Source organism: Juglans regia, chromosome 4 (assembly GCF_001411555.2).
Source record: "Juglans regia cultivar Chandler chromosome 4, Walnut 2.0, whole genome shotgun sequence".
Taxonomy (NCBI): domain Eukaryota; kingdom Viridiplantae; phylum Streptophyta; class Magnoliopsida; order Fagales; family Juglandaceae; genus Juglans; species Juglans regia.
In genome coordinates this window covers 31984551-32003264 of record NC_049904.1, presented here as the reverse complement: position 1 = coordinate 32003264, position 18714 = coordinate 31984551, and the positions used below count along the sequence as shown (strand labels likewise).

Genomic DNA, 18714 nt, shown 5'->3' with positions numbered 1-18714 from the left:
GTACATGACCGTGATGATACCAGTGATTGTATTTTTGGTACGTCTACAAAAACAGTAGACCTCTTATTTTAGTAGTAATGTATGATGTTGTTCGACCAAGAGGAAAACGATAAGAAATGGAATGTGTGCGTGTGTATAATCTTCAAAATGACGCTTAATATGCAGTGACGAAAAAAAAAGTCTATTAAATAGAATAATTCTTAAAGAGTATTGTTATTATAAAGTTTATACACTATATACTATTTACATGATATAATTTGATTTAGAAGATAAATTTTAAATTTTAGATCTTACAAATCAAATTTTATAATTTAAGTGATGCGAATAGTATGCTCTACACACTGACTTGAAAATATAATGACTATTAAATGAAAGTAAAGAAAGTGAATTTCTCACATTATATTTCTAAACAAATGTTTATGATATAAGTTGATATAATCTAGAATTTGATAAGAAATTTTGGTCTTCAAATGCAGAAAACCCGTTTTCTAAATAAAAGAACTAAACATTTTAGACTCAATATTTTAATTGTGTTATATTATTATGTTATTAAAATAAAAGAGACCTGATATTTCAAGAATTTCCAAGGATTCTTACTACGGTCTATATTTAGCAGCCCATTCCTTTGTTAGCGAGTTTTAAAATGTTTGTATTTAAATTAAAAAATAATTTGTACAAGTTCTAAATAGATAAATTCTATATAAGTCTTTATAAAAAAATAAATTCTACCTTAAAAAAGTATAAAAAAAATTATTTTTTATTAATGAGACCTATTTTTTTACAAAAGATGCATATGAGATTTGTCTATTTGAAACTTATATTTACTCATTTAAATTATGTTTAAAATAAAATGTAATAAATAAAATAAAAATTTTAAAATGAGATGTATTTCCAAACCGCTGATATTCACACGCGGCTAACAAAAATTATTGAAGGTGACGGCTCCAACGGTCGAAAATGTTTAAATAAAAAAACCCTACTTGCTTTCTGCGTCTCTGGCGTTACAAAATCTCGTCAGCTGCTCCAAACCTTTCTTCAATTTCATCACAATTTCTCTCCCTCATTCTCTTGGCCCAAATTTCTACATTTACACGATCAAAAGCGGTTCGGAGATTCAGGATCGGAGCAAAGCTTCCTCAAGCTTCTCTGCTACTAAATATCTCTGCACACAATTCAATTCTCACTTTTCATCTTCAACTACTCTAATTCCCATTTTCGTTTTTGTAGATTTTCTGAAGGTATGGAACCAGAAAACATCGATTGGAACAACGTAGAATCGGTATTCATCGAAGACGACACGTACGAGAACTACGATGCGCCTCAATGGGTTGATCTCTCTGCCCCGGACCAGTCCTTTCACGATGAGCCCTGGTTCTGCACTCCAGGTAAAACCCAATATTCCTTTACTCCATGTTTGTTCCCTTTAAACGAAAAGGAAATACGAAATGGTAAAAAAAAACGTCGAAACCCATGTTTTCTGGGGTTCTATATTTGTTTATTTTCGATTCGGGCATTGCAGATTGCAAGCATCAGAAGAATAATGAAGATTTTCTGAAACCAGTGCGCCTTTCGAAGGTTACAATCGATGCGTTTTCGCTAGTATGGTTCTTCTGTTTTGTAAGATAAACATCTCAAGCAAAGCGTGGATATTCTGTATTTTCAGGTTAAGCTTCTAAGAACAGCTTCCATTTCAGAAATCCTTCCTTTCAGGGATAGGAATCGAAGGTATCATTCAAAACCACCGTTTGGTTTTCCATAAAATGCAGTATAATATTGAGAACTTGAGTCTCACTATTTCAAGCACAAATAATTAATAGATTTTTTGCACATATTTAAGTAAGCTAACTCTCTTTACTGGATTTACTTTTTAGCAGAAATGTGAAGCTAAAAGAAAAAGAAATAAATCCATCTTCATCTACAAACTTTCCCGATTCAAAGTCTTTGAAAACGAACGGATCATATCATTCACAGTGTTCTATTGAAGACGGCGAAAACAGGAATCCAAACTTTTCTGCTCCCATTCCTAATGGGAGGACCAGATCAGAGAAAGCAACAAGGAAACCAAGCACAGAGAACGAGAAGAAATCGGTTGAGTTGTCAGAGAATTCGTCAAAGCATGACCGGAAACCGCAGATGAGGAGTACATTCTCGGCGCGTAATTTGCTGGGCGGACGGGAAGTTCTTAATCAGATCACAGAATTCTGTTCGGAATTGAAGAAATTGGGGAGGAGAAGGAGTTGGAAGAAAGGGACCAAAAAAGCGAAAGAACAGGATGGGGTTTTAGGCGAGCTAAAGAAGAGAGTTAGAGACAGAGAGAGGAGTCCTCTGCTTGTGGTTAAAGAAGGACAAGTCTAAAAGCTGCAATCGAACAGAGAAAGAAACAGAAGAAACATAGGAGGGAAGATAGTTTTTTTTTTTTCCTTTTAATTTCTTTAAAATAGTCTCTGATCAAAGTTTCTACCAGCCAATTGTGAATGCTGACACTTGGAATATTAATTTCAATTTTTATCAACAACCGATTTGATCTATTTATAAGATACAAACCTTCACGTAACGGCCCTGAAATGTAGTGAATGTCATATTTGCTCTGTGGTTTTGAACTTCAGAACAGGATCCTCCTAATACTTACGCCATCCCCCCATCTAGTTCGTTGGTAAAGCCTGCTGGATCTGTATCAATGGCTTCTGGTTTTCTACAGAGTAATGTTGTTCATCCCATGACATGACATTAGATTATCGGGACTATTTATTATATTTCACTTATAAACCTATCATCTAAGACCATATCATCTCAATCATCTAATGCTACGTCATGGGATGACGAGAGAATGATAAGAAAATAGATGATAAATATATTTTTTATTTTCTATATTCAGGGCATACAAAATGATAAAGAAATTGGATTACTCAGGCAGATGTACTTTGAAATAACCCCAAGGAAAATGCCAATCCTCTGTGGAGTATTCTCATGTCATCATCCCCGACCAGAGAAAAGGTTCATTCTGTATGGAGACCGGTATTTGTCTTCAACTTCTAGAGAGAGAGAAGATTGTGACATTCATATATTCTTTGGATCCCTATACACATACCAATAAGATTGTAATGTTCTTGCATTTTAACCTAAAATGGAGGAGCTCTCATGATAAGGAGCCTTTTTCTCCAGCGTAGCTGCAATATCTGCATGACTATCATGATTTATAAATGACAAGAATGTGGTATTTGCAGGGTTTAGTGTTTAGGGGTACTTCCATTTTGTGTGTGTGAGAGAGAGAGAGAGAGAGAGGGGAAGGCAAGCATGGGATAAAGGTGAAGGCAGTCCCGGGTTTCAGGTTGTGAATGGCAGGAAAACATGTGAAATAGAGCTCGTGAAAATGAAAAATGTTAGTGAGGTGGGGGTCTTTGTGAAAGCCATACTCAAACTTCAACTATATTTATGGACAACCAACGCCCATAGAATCCAAGGAAAAGATAGTCACACTTCATTCAAAGCACTCACTTCCTTTTTTTACACACACTTGATGGGTTCAAAAGCAGTCTTGCAAAATATTCCAGTCACCACCTCAACATTTAATGCACTCTTACAAGTCCCCCCACCTATGAGGAAAACCAAAACAAAAACCAGTCGTTGGTCACAGATAAATCTTAAAAAACCTCTTCCAATGCTCTGTGCTCGTACATGGGATCATAAGTACGAAGTTTCCCTCCAACCTAATCTACTCATTTGCTGGGATCAGATATGTGGAGTTGGAGTTGGAGATGTATTTTGACTGTAATACTCTAATCGATTTTTTCTTTGAAATGGTAATGATATGAAATGCAACCCAAATGATTTTGGGACTTTTAGAATGTGGCTTTTATAATTTTGTTGAAAAATAGAAATTTAAATGTAAATTCATTACCAAGAAAAAATAAGAGTAAAATTATGCATTGATCATGAGTAAGAACATGCATAGATCCATCTATACGCTTGTTAACGGTCACAGACTCACATGGGATACAATAGTTTCAAACGTGAACGCATTTAAACCAAGCTGCACTCTCACTCCCTACATATCCCGCGCCTTTCAATCCATAGTCCACAGTCCCAACACGTACTATCACTTCCTACTCACTTAGCTTTCACAGACACCCCAAAACAAGCCATGGAGGGTGGCAGATCTCCACTAAAGCCATGGAAGAAAGGTCCAACAAGAGGCAAAGGTGGCCCTCTGAATGCCTCGTGCGAGTACCGGGGCGTTCGACAAAGAACATGGGGAAAATGGGTTGCTGAAATAAGAGAGCCTAAGAAGAGAACTAGACTCTGGTTAGGCTCTTTTGCCACGGCCGAAGAAGCTGCCATGGCTTATGATGAGGCTGCAAGGAGATTGTATGGACCAGATGCTTATCTCAATCTTCCCCACCTTCAGCCAAACCCCAATTCTATGGTCAATTCCCATAAGTTCAAATGGTTTCCTTCCAAGAATTTCATTCCCACGTTTCCTTCTTGTGGATTGCTCAATATAACTGCCCAACCTAGTGTTCATGTCATTCATCAGAGGCTCCAAGAACTTAAGCAAAATGGGGTTCAAAGCCAAACCCCTTCTTCTAGTTCATCCTCGTGCGATTCAAAAGCTGATTTCCAGACCATAAGTGACAAAACCCAAGTAGAAAATCCAGCAGTGAAGGAGAAAGATGCTGAAATTTCATCTTGTGAGGACAAACCACAGATTGATCTCCACGAGTTTCTTCAGCAGCTAGGCATATTGAAAGAAGAGAGACAGACGAAATCAACTGATACCACAGTAAACTTTGCGACGCCAGAAGCTCCATTGACAGAATGTGGTGACCAACTTGGAACCTTTGCTGACGAGAGTTTCAACTGGGATACACTAACCGAGATGCATGGGATTACAGATCAAGGAGCAGAAGCCAATTACCTCCAGAGTTATGACTTCAGTGAAGAGTTCAGTTTACCTACTTCCATTTGGAATTTCTGAGAAGATCAACTGGTTTTGGAAGAAATAGGGTTTAGCTTTAGTGGACTTGAAAATTAGTTAAAGAAGGTAGACTAATCATCGCTTAAGCTAGGCCATAGTCAGTTTGGCTTGAAACCTAGTTTTCCATCTCTTAGTAGAAATCAGTTTACTTTGACCATATGTGAGTGATTTTAGCAGAGGCTGCGAGAAATTTGCTGTTCTACTTGTAGTGGCATTGAAAACAAAATTGAACTTGGGTTTAAGCTTAATGGTTGATGCGAACTGATCGAGATAGGGTCTTCTTTGCAACTCTGCATGTTTTTGCTCCGTTCCTACTCAACTGAGGGAACTTACAGGAAACATGTTACAAACTGATTACAGAAAAGTATCAAGTCTCCTGGGCTTTCAACATCTGCCATTCTAGTAAATGATAATCAGAAGATCTATGTGCTGATTAAAACGTCGTATTTATCATACACTAAGATATCATTTCAAGGAGGATTAACAAAACAATTGTTAATGGACAAAGGCTTACGCATAGAAGTCATGATTCCAATGGAAGTTGCTCTATGAATATTCGAGGTTTAGATATGTGCTTGAATCTATTTGAAGTGAAAAATCATGGCAAAAAACAGTTAGCAACAAACATTATTTAAGAGGCAAAAACACCAAATAATAAGATGTAGACATTCTTACTTGACACATTTGAAAGAAAAAGGTTAAATTCTGTCATATTGAGAATGTGACAGAACATGTGTTATTTTCATCGGGAGAAATACTACTGTCATAAATAAATGTCGTAAAGATAAGCATACAAATTGACATGATTTCATAAAATACGTTAAATTTACTTTAGAATAAAAGTATATTTACAATTTAACGTACTACATCAAATTATATCAATTTGTAGATTTACTTTTATAGGACCTCTTTAGAACTAAAGTATTTCTCTTTCGTTATTCTCTTACTGTTGGTTGGGTCTTGATGTTAGTGGGATAGTATGAGAATGGTTTTGATACGATAAATAAATTCTGTCATATTGAGAACGTGACAGAACATTTGTTATTTTCATCAGGAGAAATACTACTGTCATAAATAAATGTCGTAAAGATAAGCATACAAACTGACATGACTTCATAAAATACGTTAAATTTACTTTAGAATAAAAGTATATTTACAATCTAACTTACTACATCAAATTATATCAATTTGTTGATTTACTTTTGGAGGACTTCTTTATAACTAAAGTATTTCTCTTTCGTTATTCTCTTACTATTGGTTGGGTCTCGATGTTAGTGGGACAGTATGAGAATGGTTTTGATACGATAAATAAATGTATTGTTTACCGTCGAGGATGATATTAAATTAAGAGTAATGCTAGACATTACTTATTAGAGTGTTCAAGTCTTATATACTCTCTTTGAAAAAAAGTGAAACCCACTATTAAAAAAATAATTTTTTTATGTAGACTCCGAATTTATCTACTTCTTTTAATGAGAGTGTGCAAGTTTTTATGTAGACTCCGAATTTATCTACTTCTTTTAATGAGAGTGTGCACAACTTGCACACCTTGAAATTGCTCTGGGTAATAATACACTTACACTTCTTTCCTATTGATTTACTACCTAAATGTTTTTATAAAATTAACTCAGAGCAAAAGAAGATCAACTTTTATAAAATTGAACTTATTTTTAATTAAATTATATGTTTATATTAGTTGATTGGATTTTTTTTTCTCTATATTATGCAAGAAGGTTATGTTCTGAGATATTTAATCCAAATTACAAAAAACAAAAATAGTAAAACAGTAGTAAAAAGAGTAAAAGAGTATCATTACCCAATTGCTAATATCACTTCTCTTGAATCATCATTCCTAAGTAACAACAAATCTAAAAAGGAAGTTTTTCATTTTTTTAAAAAAAAAATCCGCATTGTTGTCGCGCTAAAAAGATCACTATATTTAATTTTTCTTTAAAATAAAAATACGGTCAGAAGAAATCTAGAAGGGATAGGGGAAACTTGAGAAGATAGATACTTTTCTGATAACACCATAGATATCAAAATTAACACATCACCCTCTAGCATTTATTCAACCACTTCACAATTTTTCTTCCATAAAATCAAAATGTCAATACAAACAAGAAATGAGCAAAGAAATTATTGATTTTTATTTTTCTTAATCATTGTTTCCTGAACATAATGAGGCAATGAGCCAGAACAAGATGCATATATGAATCTCGCATGAATACTTTTACTCTGAAAAGGAAGAAGAAGGAGAAGAAATTTAGAAGGTGCCCAACTCTGGTTAGAAATTGGTTCCAATCAGAGAACTTGGCTTTGTAGACACTGTCCAGCTGGCTGCTCCCATCTGTCCAGGCTTTTAAGAGGCTGCAGCAGTCTCTTAAAAATGAACAAATCTCTTCAGTTGGTTCCTATCAAACATTCTCTAGGTAACCCAAAGTCTTTTTCTACATGAATATGTCGTCTCCAAGGATCATTATGTAACTTGTAATGCAAAACCTCGTTAAGACAAGAAAAACAGGTCAGCAGGTTCAGATAGAGACAGGCAAACACACACACACAGATGCATGTGTACAGGAAACATGTTTGATTATGTTGCAAAACTCAAGTTTCTAAATGTCCTAAATTACATACAAATCAACTTCGTATTTGTAATAGGATCCAAGTATACCTGTATAAACGTGGCAAAAACATCATCTTCAATTAATCGCAAGAACTCAACTGCCCAATCTTCAACTCGGCCAAAAACAGTTTTTCGCCTCTCAGCTTCGAGCATAATAGAATCACGATACAAGAATCTCAGCCAGATTTTCCGTACATTGGCCAGCTTGTATTCTACTTCTGTTTCATTGAATCCCTAAAGGAAGCAAGAGGAACCCATTAGTCAATTTAACTGCCAACTTTCACTTTATTGTTTCCCAATCTCAATTTCAAATCTAAATACTTGAATGAAATTACCCGGAGTATCTTTATCAAATTTGGAATTTCATCTTCACTTATCCGAACAGCAAAGCTCTCATAGTTGAGCACATTCTCATATGGCAGGAAAATCCCATCCTACACATGTAAAAGCAAATTAATACTTTAATTAGGCCATCTATGTTTCTAATTTAATATCTTGTTTGAGCTTTTTGGAACTCAGACTATCAGTGACAAACTAAATCAAACTCATTATTAGATGTAGCTGTTAAATGACTACCAAATTGATGGAAAAGCAAGATGCAGAACTGCAATACCTGGATGACTACAGGAATGCACCCTTGCAGAATACTATCTTCCATTCGACCGCTCCAACCATCTCCAGGAAATACCCCACAGAAAACAGAACCGGCTAAATCCTCATGATAATTTTCAGAGCGTAATGGTGTTACAATCACATCCTCTGTGTGCTGTTTCCCAAGCTTTCCTTCCTTGTCAGGACTTGATCCAAACTCTTCTGCTATTTTCTGTCTGATACCCATACTATACCTGCACACGCACACACACGCACACACATCACTAGTATATTTATTATCTTCTGAAAATATGTATTTTAGTAACCGTTTGCAAAACTGGAAATTCAACCAGCCAAAGACAATGACCATCTAGACCACTCAAAGCTTGCTCGTCAAACATAGAGCAGGAAGTGGGGGGGAAAAGAGACTGGTTCTTGCTCTCCTAATTCAGGAAGACGGAAATTGGCAACCTAAATAAGGCATAGTATTTTCAATCTCTCTGTTTAAAACTATCTTCGAGGGTGTACTAACAATTTTTAAACCCTTTAAGAATCCCATGGAGGTGAATTAGAGATGTAAGTAAGCCCTCATTCCTCACATTGGGAATAGTTTCAAATCAGGGGCTATTGAACATCATTACGAAAATCCCCTATAAGGTTGGAGTTGGAAATGAGTCGAAACTCTACTGTGGTTTGATCCTCGTGTTTGATTGAATTTTAGGGTATTTGATTATGAACCTTGTAACTTCCTTCTTCTACCATCACCGTTTTAGTGTTTATTTTGAATTAATTGATAAGTAGGCTAATTATAGCAGTTTACACTACATTTCCTCTGGTACAAGTGTCAAAGACAAGAAGACCATTGCTTTGGAATCCATCTTTTCAAATGCAGTATTTTAAGGGAGAAAAGACCAAAATTTCCATTTTTTTACTCTCTGGACAGGTTGGCTACATATCATTTAAGACCAGTTGGCTAATTTGAAAACATTCAGTAAACTTACGAAGCTTCCGGCCTTCCGTTTGGGTAAGCTGGTCCTAGATTCCCATTGAAATAGAACAGGGTCTTTCGCTTCTCTCGGGGCCTGTAAATGAATCATTGAAGTGCTCATTTTCACTTGAATAAATGGAAAATTCAAAATGTCTGCATTGTTAAATGAGTCCAAACAACTGGGGCAAGAAAGATGAGACAATTCTTTCATTGAAATTTGTACCTTGCCCAAAGTTTTGCGCTTAATGCAATACCATCAGGACGTTTCCAAGCAGGAAGCACAAGGTCTTTCTCAGGCTCAAAGCATGGGTGGCTGCCTCTTCGACTGGAAGGAATGCTATCCCAGTTGTCAGCCCAATAGGCTGTTGTTGAGTGGTTATGCTTTGAGTTTGTGTTACCCCAGTGAACCAACATCATGCTACTCCATATCTCCTTGGGGGCATAGCAAGCACCTTCATCCCAGGAAAAAAACTGCCTTCAGATATAAAAGTGACTTCATTAGCTTCCACTCAATAGTACTCTAATCACAAGCAAAAGACAAACAGTATTCACTTTCTCCAGCTTTCTCCACACTGACAATACATGATTTTTGTTTTTACAACATACCCAAATATGGTCTCTTCCTGATGAGCGATTCCAGTAAGGATATTGCTCAACAATGTGTTCATAAGCCTTCTTATAAAATTCCAGAGTGAAAGAGCTCCTCAAACCCATATGTTCCTGAAGTGCAAGTCATATTCACTTACAATGGGAATCACACATACAAGTGAACAAAACCCAAACATACAAACCAAACGTGCAATATCATTAACACACCCATAAACCTTGCCTATATTGGTTAGGTACTAAATGAAGGTTCTAACGGGTAAATAGAAGGTATAACAAAACTCCTAAGAAGAGATCAAAATCTTATGCTATGATCAAATTACCATTTACAAGCATCAGGAAATGTTAAAATTCATTTCGAAATTAGAAAAAACAGGGATTGGGACGTGTGCATCATCCATCACTGATAAAGATTTATGTCAAAAGGCCTACCAAAGCACAATAAGCATTCACATGTACATACAAGTAGAGACAAAAAAGAAAAGACAGATAAGTGCCTGCAACATATGCAACAGCCACATAACTGTACCTGCATGCTCAAGTGAGGAGCATCATCAGCACGAGTTATTATGCACGCATCAAGGACAGGAACAAAGAAAAAATCTGCTTCTTCACCGTTCAATGTTCGATGTGAACTGGCTAAGATACTTTCATAAAGTGCCATCTGGAAGCAGATAGCATCACAGGATAAAAAATAAAAAAAAAAATTAGGGATTTCTAAGCATTTGAAGTTTGACTAGTCTCAATCTCAGTTTAAATATTACCTGGGCTCCGTACAGCTGATCTGTCCACAATGTTGCATTCTTGTCATCATATATTCTGTTAACACACTCGAACTTAAAATGGCGCCCCTACAGCACCCAACGAATCAAGAAACATAAAACTTGATGCTGGCATTGGTCAAGGAATACAAAATTAGAGCTGATTCTGACCTCAAGGAGAAGACTGTTGAAACCTGGAGGCAAGTCATAAACATAAATAAGGGGCCTTTTCTTTTTCACCACAGCATTGAGATTGACAACCTTTGCTGTAAGGTGTGCATCATCAGGAACATCAATCCGAGCTGGTCGAAGCCACTGAGGCCAATCTCTGACAGAAGATACAACAGATGGAATGCTGCAATCTATTCCATACCATCCATTGTCACACTGAGATATATTCTAGATTTAGTTTAGGCATTTAGGAATGACAAATCAGAGAACAGAAAAGCACACAGCAACAAAGGTAATATAGGTTAACCCAAATATTAGAACTTACATGGTCATAGAAATTGGACATTAATTCAATTTCCATTAAAATCAAATTAAATGACTTCTCATGTGTGCATTATTCTTTTCTATTAAGATAGTTAACTAATTTGTGAATAGTACTCAAAATGTACTGATATCATGAGGATCGTGAATACCTCCTGCCTAACTTATACTATTCCCACTCACTTCTTCATCATGTAGATGGAAAAGATGGTTGACCAAGCTTTCTCCTCCCTAAAGCATATCAGACAATAAAGATCATGTACACAAAATCAAAACATTACCTGACAAAATCCACCACGGCACCGCCCATGCCCAGAACATTGGTTAATACAAGTACATAGAACGGGCACTTCACAGAATCGCCCCCAGAGACCATCATATTTGCAGTCACATTCCTCTTTGAATTGAACCTTGTTAGAATATGCTTCAGTTGGGTCCACATTACACCATCCTGGTTTGCTACCGTTGGTTGTAAAAATATTATCTAGGTCAGTTTTTGTCCAATCAGTCAGTTTGGGAGCATCAGGTTCAGAAGATAAGCTGAAATGGACGGAAGGAAATTGTAACCCATCCAATATTTTGCAAGCAATGGGATTTGCCAAATAAAATCTTTGGTTAGGAATTTGACTGCACTTACTTCACTTTAAACCCACAAGCCTCCGGCACCGGACGATTTGGGTATTTTGTGCCTTCTCCGCAGAAGCACATTGCCCTTCTTGTATCACAGTAAGTGGGGCATATTGAGACAACCCATCGCCCATATGGTTGTTCTGGTGATGGTGGGAAATTGCAATCCAACTGCAGTCTTTCAGAGCACCCCTCTCCTGTCGCACCATCGGACATTATATAGCCGATAGCAACAGGGTTGATCAGATAGGAACATTGACTTTGATTCTGGGTTGGGGAAAACTGAAGCACATCCTATATTTAAGAGCAAGTGACTAGGAATTTTATTGATTTTTTTTTTTTTTTTTTTTGGGGAGTGGTGGGGGGAGGTGGAAAATTTATTCTTTTTATTGGCAAAATTTACTCTTAGAATACAAAAGAATTTTATTTCACTGGAAATGCAGCTTAAATTCAAATTTGAAGATGGAAACATAGATTGTAGATAAAAGGGAGGAGGGAAAAGACACAGAGATGCATTTGAAAGATGGGACCCAAAAGAATGTAACTATCAAAGTAATGCTATTTGAATAAGTTTCTTCTTGGTGGTTTAGAAAATGCCCATCCATTGGTGCTAAACAACAAAGATGACAAAATGATGATTGACTAGAATCAAAAGCTACACACCTTAATCAAGATTTTAAATCTAAAAGAAGGGGAAAACAATTTGAAAGCTACCGATGGAAGAAACTAAACCTCCCAATAATTTCAACCGTGCAAAACGAATGTTAAGAAATATCACAGATCTTCATCTTAATGTTATGTTCATTTACAAGGACCATATATATATATATATATGAACCAAATAGATTTATCCTAGTATTTGTGTCATAAAGGTTCTAATCTTCGCCTACTAAGCTAAAACATTACAGGGATGAAAAAATAAACCATGCACTCATGTAAAGTAAACCATGCTATTGATATGTTTTTGAAATTGACTTGAACAGAAATCTATCCATAGATTATGTTGCTTTAACTGGTACACTTAATATCATTGGGGTATTTCACAAAGTATATCATAAAAGTCCACTAAAATCATACTTTCTGACTATAAGGATAATAAGTTGGAATAGCACCCTTTTCTATTTGCTGTTTCTCAATCAATCTGTAATAAAATGAAATTAAGGGAAAAATTTCATACTGACCGCTATATCCATGAAAGCACCGACATTGACCTAATTCACGATTACAAACGCCTTGACCACTACAGCCATTTTTGCAGTTAATGCTGCCTATTATCTGCAACAAGAATAATTAGTTACAAGGAAAATATGCTTCCAAAGTGGAATTCACATTGATCTCGCCTATAATACTATAAATTCTAAATGGCTACAAAAACACAGGCATAACCTATAGATGAGTATTCTATGGAGCAAGTATTGGATACAAAGTAAACACTTCAACACAATAAACAGAAAGGCAAATTAACTCTGACTGAAAAATCATTTCCAATCACCTCAGCAATGCTTATTTCCTTGGTAACCGAATCACAACCAGAAAGCCACTGCCCAATCTCAGCTTTCCATGGTGCATCATGATAGATAACTCCCTTGTGCAAGTCAGCTGGAAACCTATGATCTAAAGCAGCGGTCGGCTGTAGATCTTCCCTAACATGGTTGGTTGTTGCTTCAGAAGATCCATTAATTGGGACACAAGAGATCTGAGTTTCCCTGAAGTAATCAAAAGAAGGCCCAAAAGGAAACAGGAATAGATGAACTACTGAAACCAATGCCACAATAGAAGCAATTGCTGCTGCCAAAGACCATGAGCATTTCCACTTCTGGATAGATAACATGCCTGAAAAGTTTATTTCGTGATAAACCCAGTACCATCTGTGGAGACTTTACACCTAGAAGACAGAAGCTAATCAGCCCTAAGACAGACAGATAAAGTTTACATGCACATACAAAGTCACACAAAAATCTACTTTCTATTATTACTATTAGTCCAAAAATGGTATGCTAGACGACATTAAAATGTTGGTGCTTCCTATCAAACCCACTCTGCATAATGTGCAACACCACTGGTATTTACATATTATATATTATATATAAACACTGAACGGAAAATACCAATCAAAATAATGATAAACCGGTCCAAAATTCAAAGAATAAATTAACTCCTATTGCAAAAACCTCGTTGAAATCGTAGAATGACCGAAACACACGACCCCAGATCATAACGTATGTTGACATACACTGGAGCTGAGCTAAAGCCAGTAATTGCTAGTATGCAATGGGCAACCCCATGCATGAAGAAATTTCACACCAAGACGTTGATATTTTAAAGGGAGAACCGCAGTGGATCAAATAGCAGCGAAAAATACAAAATGAAAACCAACAAAACATCATAATTAGACCAAAAAACTAATGCAAGGGACTGACTTTGAGTGAGTTCTGGCAATTAGAGACTATTACTAACCTTTTTATCCTACGACGGATTCCGAAAGTGAAGGACCCAAATATGAATCAGAAAGATTCAAGGCAATAGCAGTCAACGAAACTGGAAAATAACTCAATGAAATATCGAAATTATAACGCGAGAGAGATAGAGAGAGAGAGAGAGAGATTTCCAATTTGGTCAATCAAAACCCAGATTCAACTATATCGAAGCAAAAGATTGCAATTTTGGGAAAATGTCGTCTGAGAATGGTGAAGAGAGAGACAGAAGCTCAAACCAAGGTAAAAGCCACCAATGCTGTCGCTGAAAAGATTGAACCGAGGGAATAAAACAGAACAGAACTGGAACTTTTCTTTGATTGATAGATTACTGTTGTTGCCCCTTTATTCACAATGCAATACACGGTCGGACGTAATAGTTACAAGCCACCGTACGGCGTTCTAGTCAATAGAATTGATTGTGCAAACAGTAGAATTGATTGTGCAAACAGTAAACAATTCAATGTTTAAGAAATATATTTAAGGTAGTTGAAAAAAATAATAGAATTATTGTTTAATAGATTTTACAAAAGTCAACTCATAAATAGATATTATTTTATATAAGTTCAGATATTATATTAAGTCATGTCAGTATATAAATTTAATTTTATAAAATTTCATACTACTTGTCTAACCCCTCGCTCCGAGGGACTATAGATCGGAAAGCGTCTTCTAAACCATTCCATTCATCTAAAAGAGAAGGAAATGGGCCTATGTATTTGCATGATCCCTGCAGATTTGACCCTATCTACATCCGGAGCCAATCCCCTATCAGTCTTGCCACCACGCCGCAGAACGGGAGCTCGTGTGGAACATTTGATTTCTGGCGTAACAACGGTGGAAGATAACAAAATCTTACAATCGCGTAACATAAGGGCTGGATGTACGGTAAACTCGGACTCAGATAGGATAGGGTTGTGCACGCCGGGTCCTTCTGGTGTCATATTTTGGCCGAGTTTACCCATAGATAAAATAATTCTAAAAAAAAAAAAAGGTATAATACGAAATTGAGAAGGTAAAATAAATATATTGAGAAAATGTTTCCTTATTCTTAGTATTTAGGGGTTTATTTTTTGAAGACTTGAAAACGTCTCTTTCAAACAAATAAGAAAACAAACAAAAGTTTTCATGAATTTATTTTCTTATCCTAAATTGACAAAGTCTTCAAAACTTGGAGTTGGACTATAGAACATTGTTACTCAAAAATTGCAAAACATATTGAGTGGTGCTTGAGCCTACAACATCTTTCAACCACTATCTTCTTTCTTACATTGAGATGTCAAGGTTAAATAACAATTAAATCTTCATATTTTTTAAACAGATATTTACCTAAAAATGAGATAATGATGAGTTGACGAATTATATTTTCGTATATTCCTAATGAGTACATTCACACAAAAAGATACAAAATATATAAGTACATATTATCGAAACACTATCATCATAGTTTTGATTTATAATTGTATCTTAAGGCCCGTGTAGATAGTAAAATAAAGTGAGATGATTTTAAATGAAAGTTGAAAGTTAAATAAAATATTGTTAGAATATTATTATTGTTTTAAGATTTGAAAAAATTGAATTGTATATTTTGTTTAGAAATTTGAAAAAATTATAATAATAAAATGAAACAATACGAGACGAAACTGTTTCTATATTCAAACTGGCCAAATTATCAAAATTGGCAATTTTATCTTTTAAATTATCATATTTTTGACAAATTATATATTCAGTTAAGGTGTGATTATTAAGACACTCATTCTGACGAAACCATGATTTCGAGTGATAAAAAGTGATGAAAACTTGTTGGCAATGTTATTTAGTCATATTTCATTGTACTACTTAATGTACACATAGAACTCGAAAAGTGACATAAATGTAAGTAAATGTCAACAAGCATTCTACGATTGGATTATGTGGCCATCTTAAAATGATTAAAAAATAAATTTTTTTAAAGACATCATTTTATTGAAAATCTTCTCTCCTCTTATAGTCAACAATCTCTTAAGATTATTCTTAATCTAAAGTTTCTATGCTACACTGCTTACATACCATAAATTGATTTCAAAGATTAATTTTGAGTTTTAAATTTTACAAATCAGATTTTATCATTTAAGTAACTCGAGAATAGAATAACTCATCCATGAACCAAGCTTATCAAATTCTGCCATTAAAATCAACTTCTTCTCCATCTTCTCGGCAATACACAGTAGAATCGAGCTTCTCAATCAAGTGAAAACAAAGAATCTTATTTTTTGATTCGGGAGTATTGTTTACATTGAGACAACTAGAAAAAAATGAAAAAAAAAATAGAAAAAAGAATAAAGAATAAAGAAGAAGAAGCTGCAAGCATGTCGAGACTCGAAACCACGAGGCAACATGATCCAGAAAGTTCTATTCTTCATTCTCATCTTTTTCTGCCTTCCCAACAGCGATTTCTATTGGGAGTTGATAAAAAATGGTAAAGAAAGAAGGAAAGTTTAGCTGCAAAGTTGTGGAACCTTGAGATCTTGAGAAGTGATGTTTTCACGCTGTAATACGTTCAAGTTCAAAATTATAATCACAAAGAAATTATATAAATTAAACTTATAAATTGATATAATTTTATAAAATCTATTAAATTTATTTTATAATAAAAAGAGATGTTATAATCTGACGTACCACATTAAATCACGTCGATTTGTAAGTTTATTTTTGTGTGATTCATTTATCGCTAAAATATTTTCCAAACTGTATTTTTTAATTTGAGATGATACGTCGCTCGGGTTGTAGAAGAGCTGTAGTCCGGCTGGAGGCCTATCATTTTCCATCCAACAAACATCTAAACGACAATATCACGATAGGAAGAATTGTAGAGGATTAGTTGAAAATTATGCTAATCTAGAAAGACCCATGACTTGCAACAAAATTGAGGTCGGATTCGCTGCATGCCATGAGAATTCCTAAAGAATAAAAACCTAATTAAAGTCGGACAACCAAGAACTACCCCATGAATCAGTTCAGCAACCCAATCTGCAAACACCCAAATGCGAGAATGAAGTCTAATCTGTAAGAACTACATTAGTCCTCAAAAAAAGAAAAACAACTACATTAGTCCATGTACAGCAAACCCAAATAACATCATGGGATTGATCCCAAAATTAACAACACCGACAAGGCAAACAATAATGATAAAACTTCCAAAAAGACAAAAACTTTAAACTCTATATAAAATCCCAATTCATACTATTAAGGGTCAGGTGAAGGAATCATCCCGAAGATTATACCCCCAAAATTAACTATTTAATCCCATATCACAAAAACAACACCAGCACGGTAGCACCACACACCCACCGAAAAGAAAAAAGAAGACTGACGAGAAAAAAAGAGAGAATTTGTGTGGATGTATTCTAGTGGGCAGTCTACCTCCTGGAGATTGGGCGGAGGAAGGAGCTGAGGAGGCGAGAGAAGGCGAGGCGTATGCGAGGATAGGCCCGGAGAGTGAGGACGGTGGTCTGGCGGAGAACGGCCTCTATGGTCTCCACGAACAGGTTAAGGCTTCGGATCGGCGGCACGTACAGGGTCAAAGGCACCGCCGAGAAGGCCACCGCGAAAATTAGTTGCAGCATCGAGAAACTCGATGTTGTGGTTTATCGATTTGGATGATGTTTGTGTTTTGTTTCTCCTTCTTTTCGGTATCGAATTTGTATGATGTGTGATGACGGGCAGTTGAGTTATCGGAGGGCACGAGTTTTCGGTGTGCAAGCTGGTTTTTCTCTATAAAGACGGGTTTTTTGACTTCTGATTGGGAGCTGTTGTTTTTGGGATGGATTGGATTGGGCTTTACATTCTGCCGTATAAATGGGTACACCCTATATATAATGGAAAATGTTAGAGCTTTTTAAAATTTTTTTTATATAATTTTTTTTAATAATTTTAAATAATTTTAAAAAATAAAAAAATTCATAATATTATTAAATAATATTTTTTTTAATTACGAAGTAATAAAAAAATATTTTTTTATAATTTTTTATTTTACTTCATAATTAAAGAAATATTTTTTAATAATTTTTTTTTTACTTTTTGATTAAGAAAATATTTTTAATGATATTCTAAATTTATTTTATTTTTTAAAACTATATAAAAATAATTAAAAAAAACATATATAAACACATGCTATAGCATCATCCATATATAATACCAAAGAGCAATACTTCTTGTCATCTCACGTTGTCTGCGATTATTTATTTATTTATTATAAAAATAAATCATTATCAAATATAATTAAAATTTTAAAATGGGCAAGTTTTTTTTTTTTTTGTAAAAAGTTGAGTTCATTGTTAAAAATCAAAATTTTTTACGTGAGTCTCGAATTCTTTCATTTTTTTTAAAGGAAGTATACATAATTTGAATATCTTAAGACTGTATAAATTATTTATTAAAATTAATTATTACTAATTTTGAAATTCGTATTTATTATTCGCAAGGTGGTATAAGATTTATAAACACTTGAATAATCATAAAAATCAGTGTGTGGGTCTGGTTGACAAAGTGGCAACCGAGTTATGGGTTATAAACCAGCCATATGGTAAGAGAGAGAT

The 18714-nt window shown here is 35.0% G+C and overlaps 3 protein-coding genes across 7 annotated transcripts; 2 read left to right on the top strand and 1 right to left on the bottom strand.

The window, feature by feature from the left end:
- The first annotated feature begins 1009 nt into the window (after window positions 1–1009).
- Window positions 1010–2691, top strand: LOC109018417. Of its 2 annotated transcripts, none has more exons than XM_035689759.1 (4): window positions 1010–1385; window positions 1520–1575; window positions 1664–1725; window positions 1875–2691. In XM_035689759.1, the coding sequence occupies exons 1-4, from the start codon at window positions 1241–1243 to the stop codon at window positions 2353–2355; spliced, it is 744 nt and encodes a 247-aa protein (XP_035545652.1). In that variant the 5' UTR covers window positions 1010–1240; the 3' UTR covers window positions 2356–2691. The 2 variants fall into 2 exon arrangements, with proteins under 2 accessions (XP_035545652.1, XP_035545651.1); XM_035689758.1 differs by having other exon boundaries at window positions 1872–2691.
- A 1392-nt stretch (window positions 2692–4083) lies between these two features.
- LOC109018419 (dehydration-responsive element-binding protein 2F-like) lies at window positions 4084–5476 on the top strand. Its single transcript, XM_019000573.2, has one exon. The coding sequence runs from the start codon at window positions 4142–4144 to the stop codon at window positions 4973–4975; it is 834 nt and encodes a 277-aa protein (XP_018856118.1). The 5' UTR covers window positions 4084–4141; the 3' UTR covers window positions 4976–5476.
- A 1623-nt stretch (window positions 5477–7099) lies between these two features.
- On the bottom strand, window positions 7100–14470 carry LOC109018751. Of its 4 annotated transcripts, none has more exons than XM_035689832.1 (16): window positions 14377–14470; window positions 13497–13548; window positions 13156–13369; window positions 12845–12938; window positions 11674–11860; window positions 11318–11576; window positions 10716–10931; window positions 10548–10634; window positions 10313–10447; window positions 9784–9897; window positions 9401–9648; window positions 9191–9271; window positions 8212–8443; window positions 7934–8032; window positions 7647–7832; window positions 7100–7474 (listed from the first exon to the last, which is right to left on the bottom strand). In XM_035689832.1, the coding sequence occupies exons 2-16, from the start codon at window positions 13529–13531 to the stop codon at window positions 7376–7378; spliced, it is 2286 nt and encodes a 761-aa protein (XP_035545725.1). In that variant the 5' UTR covers window positions 13532–13548; window positions 14377–14470; the 3' UTR covers window positions 7100–7375. The 4 variants fall into 4 exon arrangements, with proteins under 4 accessions (XP_035545725.1, XP_035545724.1, XP_018856474.1 ...); XM_035689831.1 differs by having other exon boundaries at window positions 14121–14458; XM_019000929.2 differs by having other exon boundaries at window positions 13156–13548; window positions 14121–14458.
- Between the last annotated feature and the right edge of the window lie 4244 nt (window positions 14471–18714).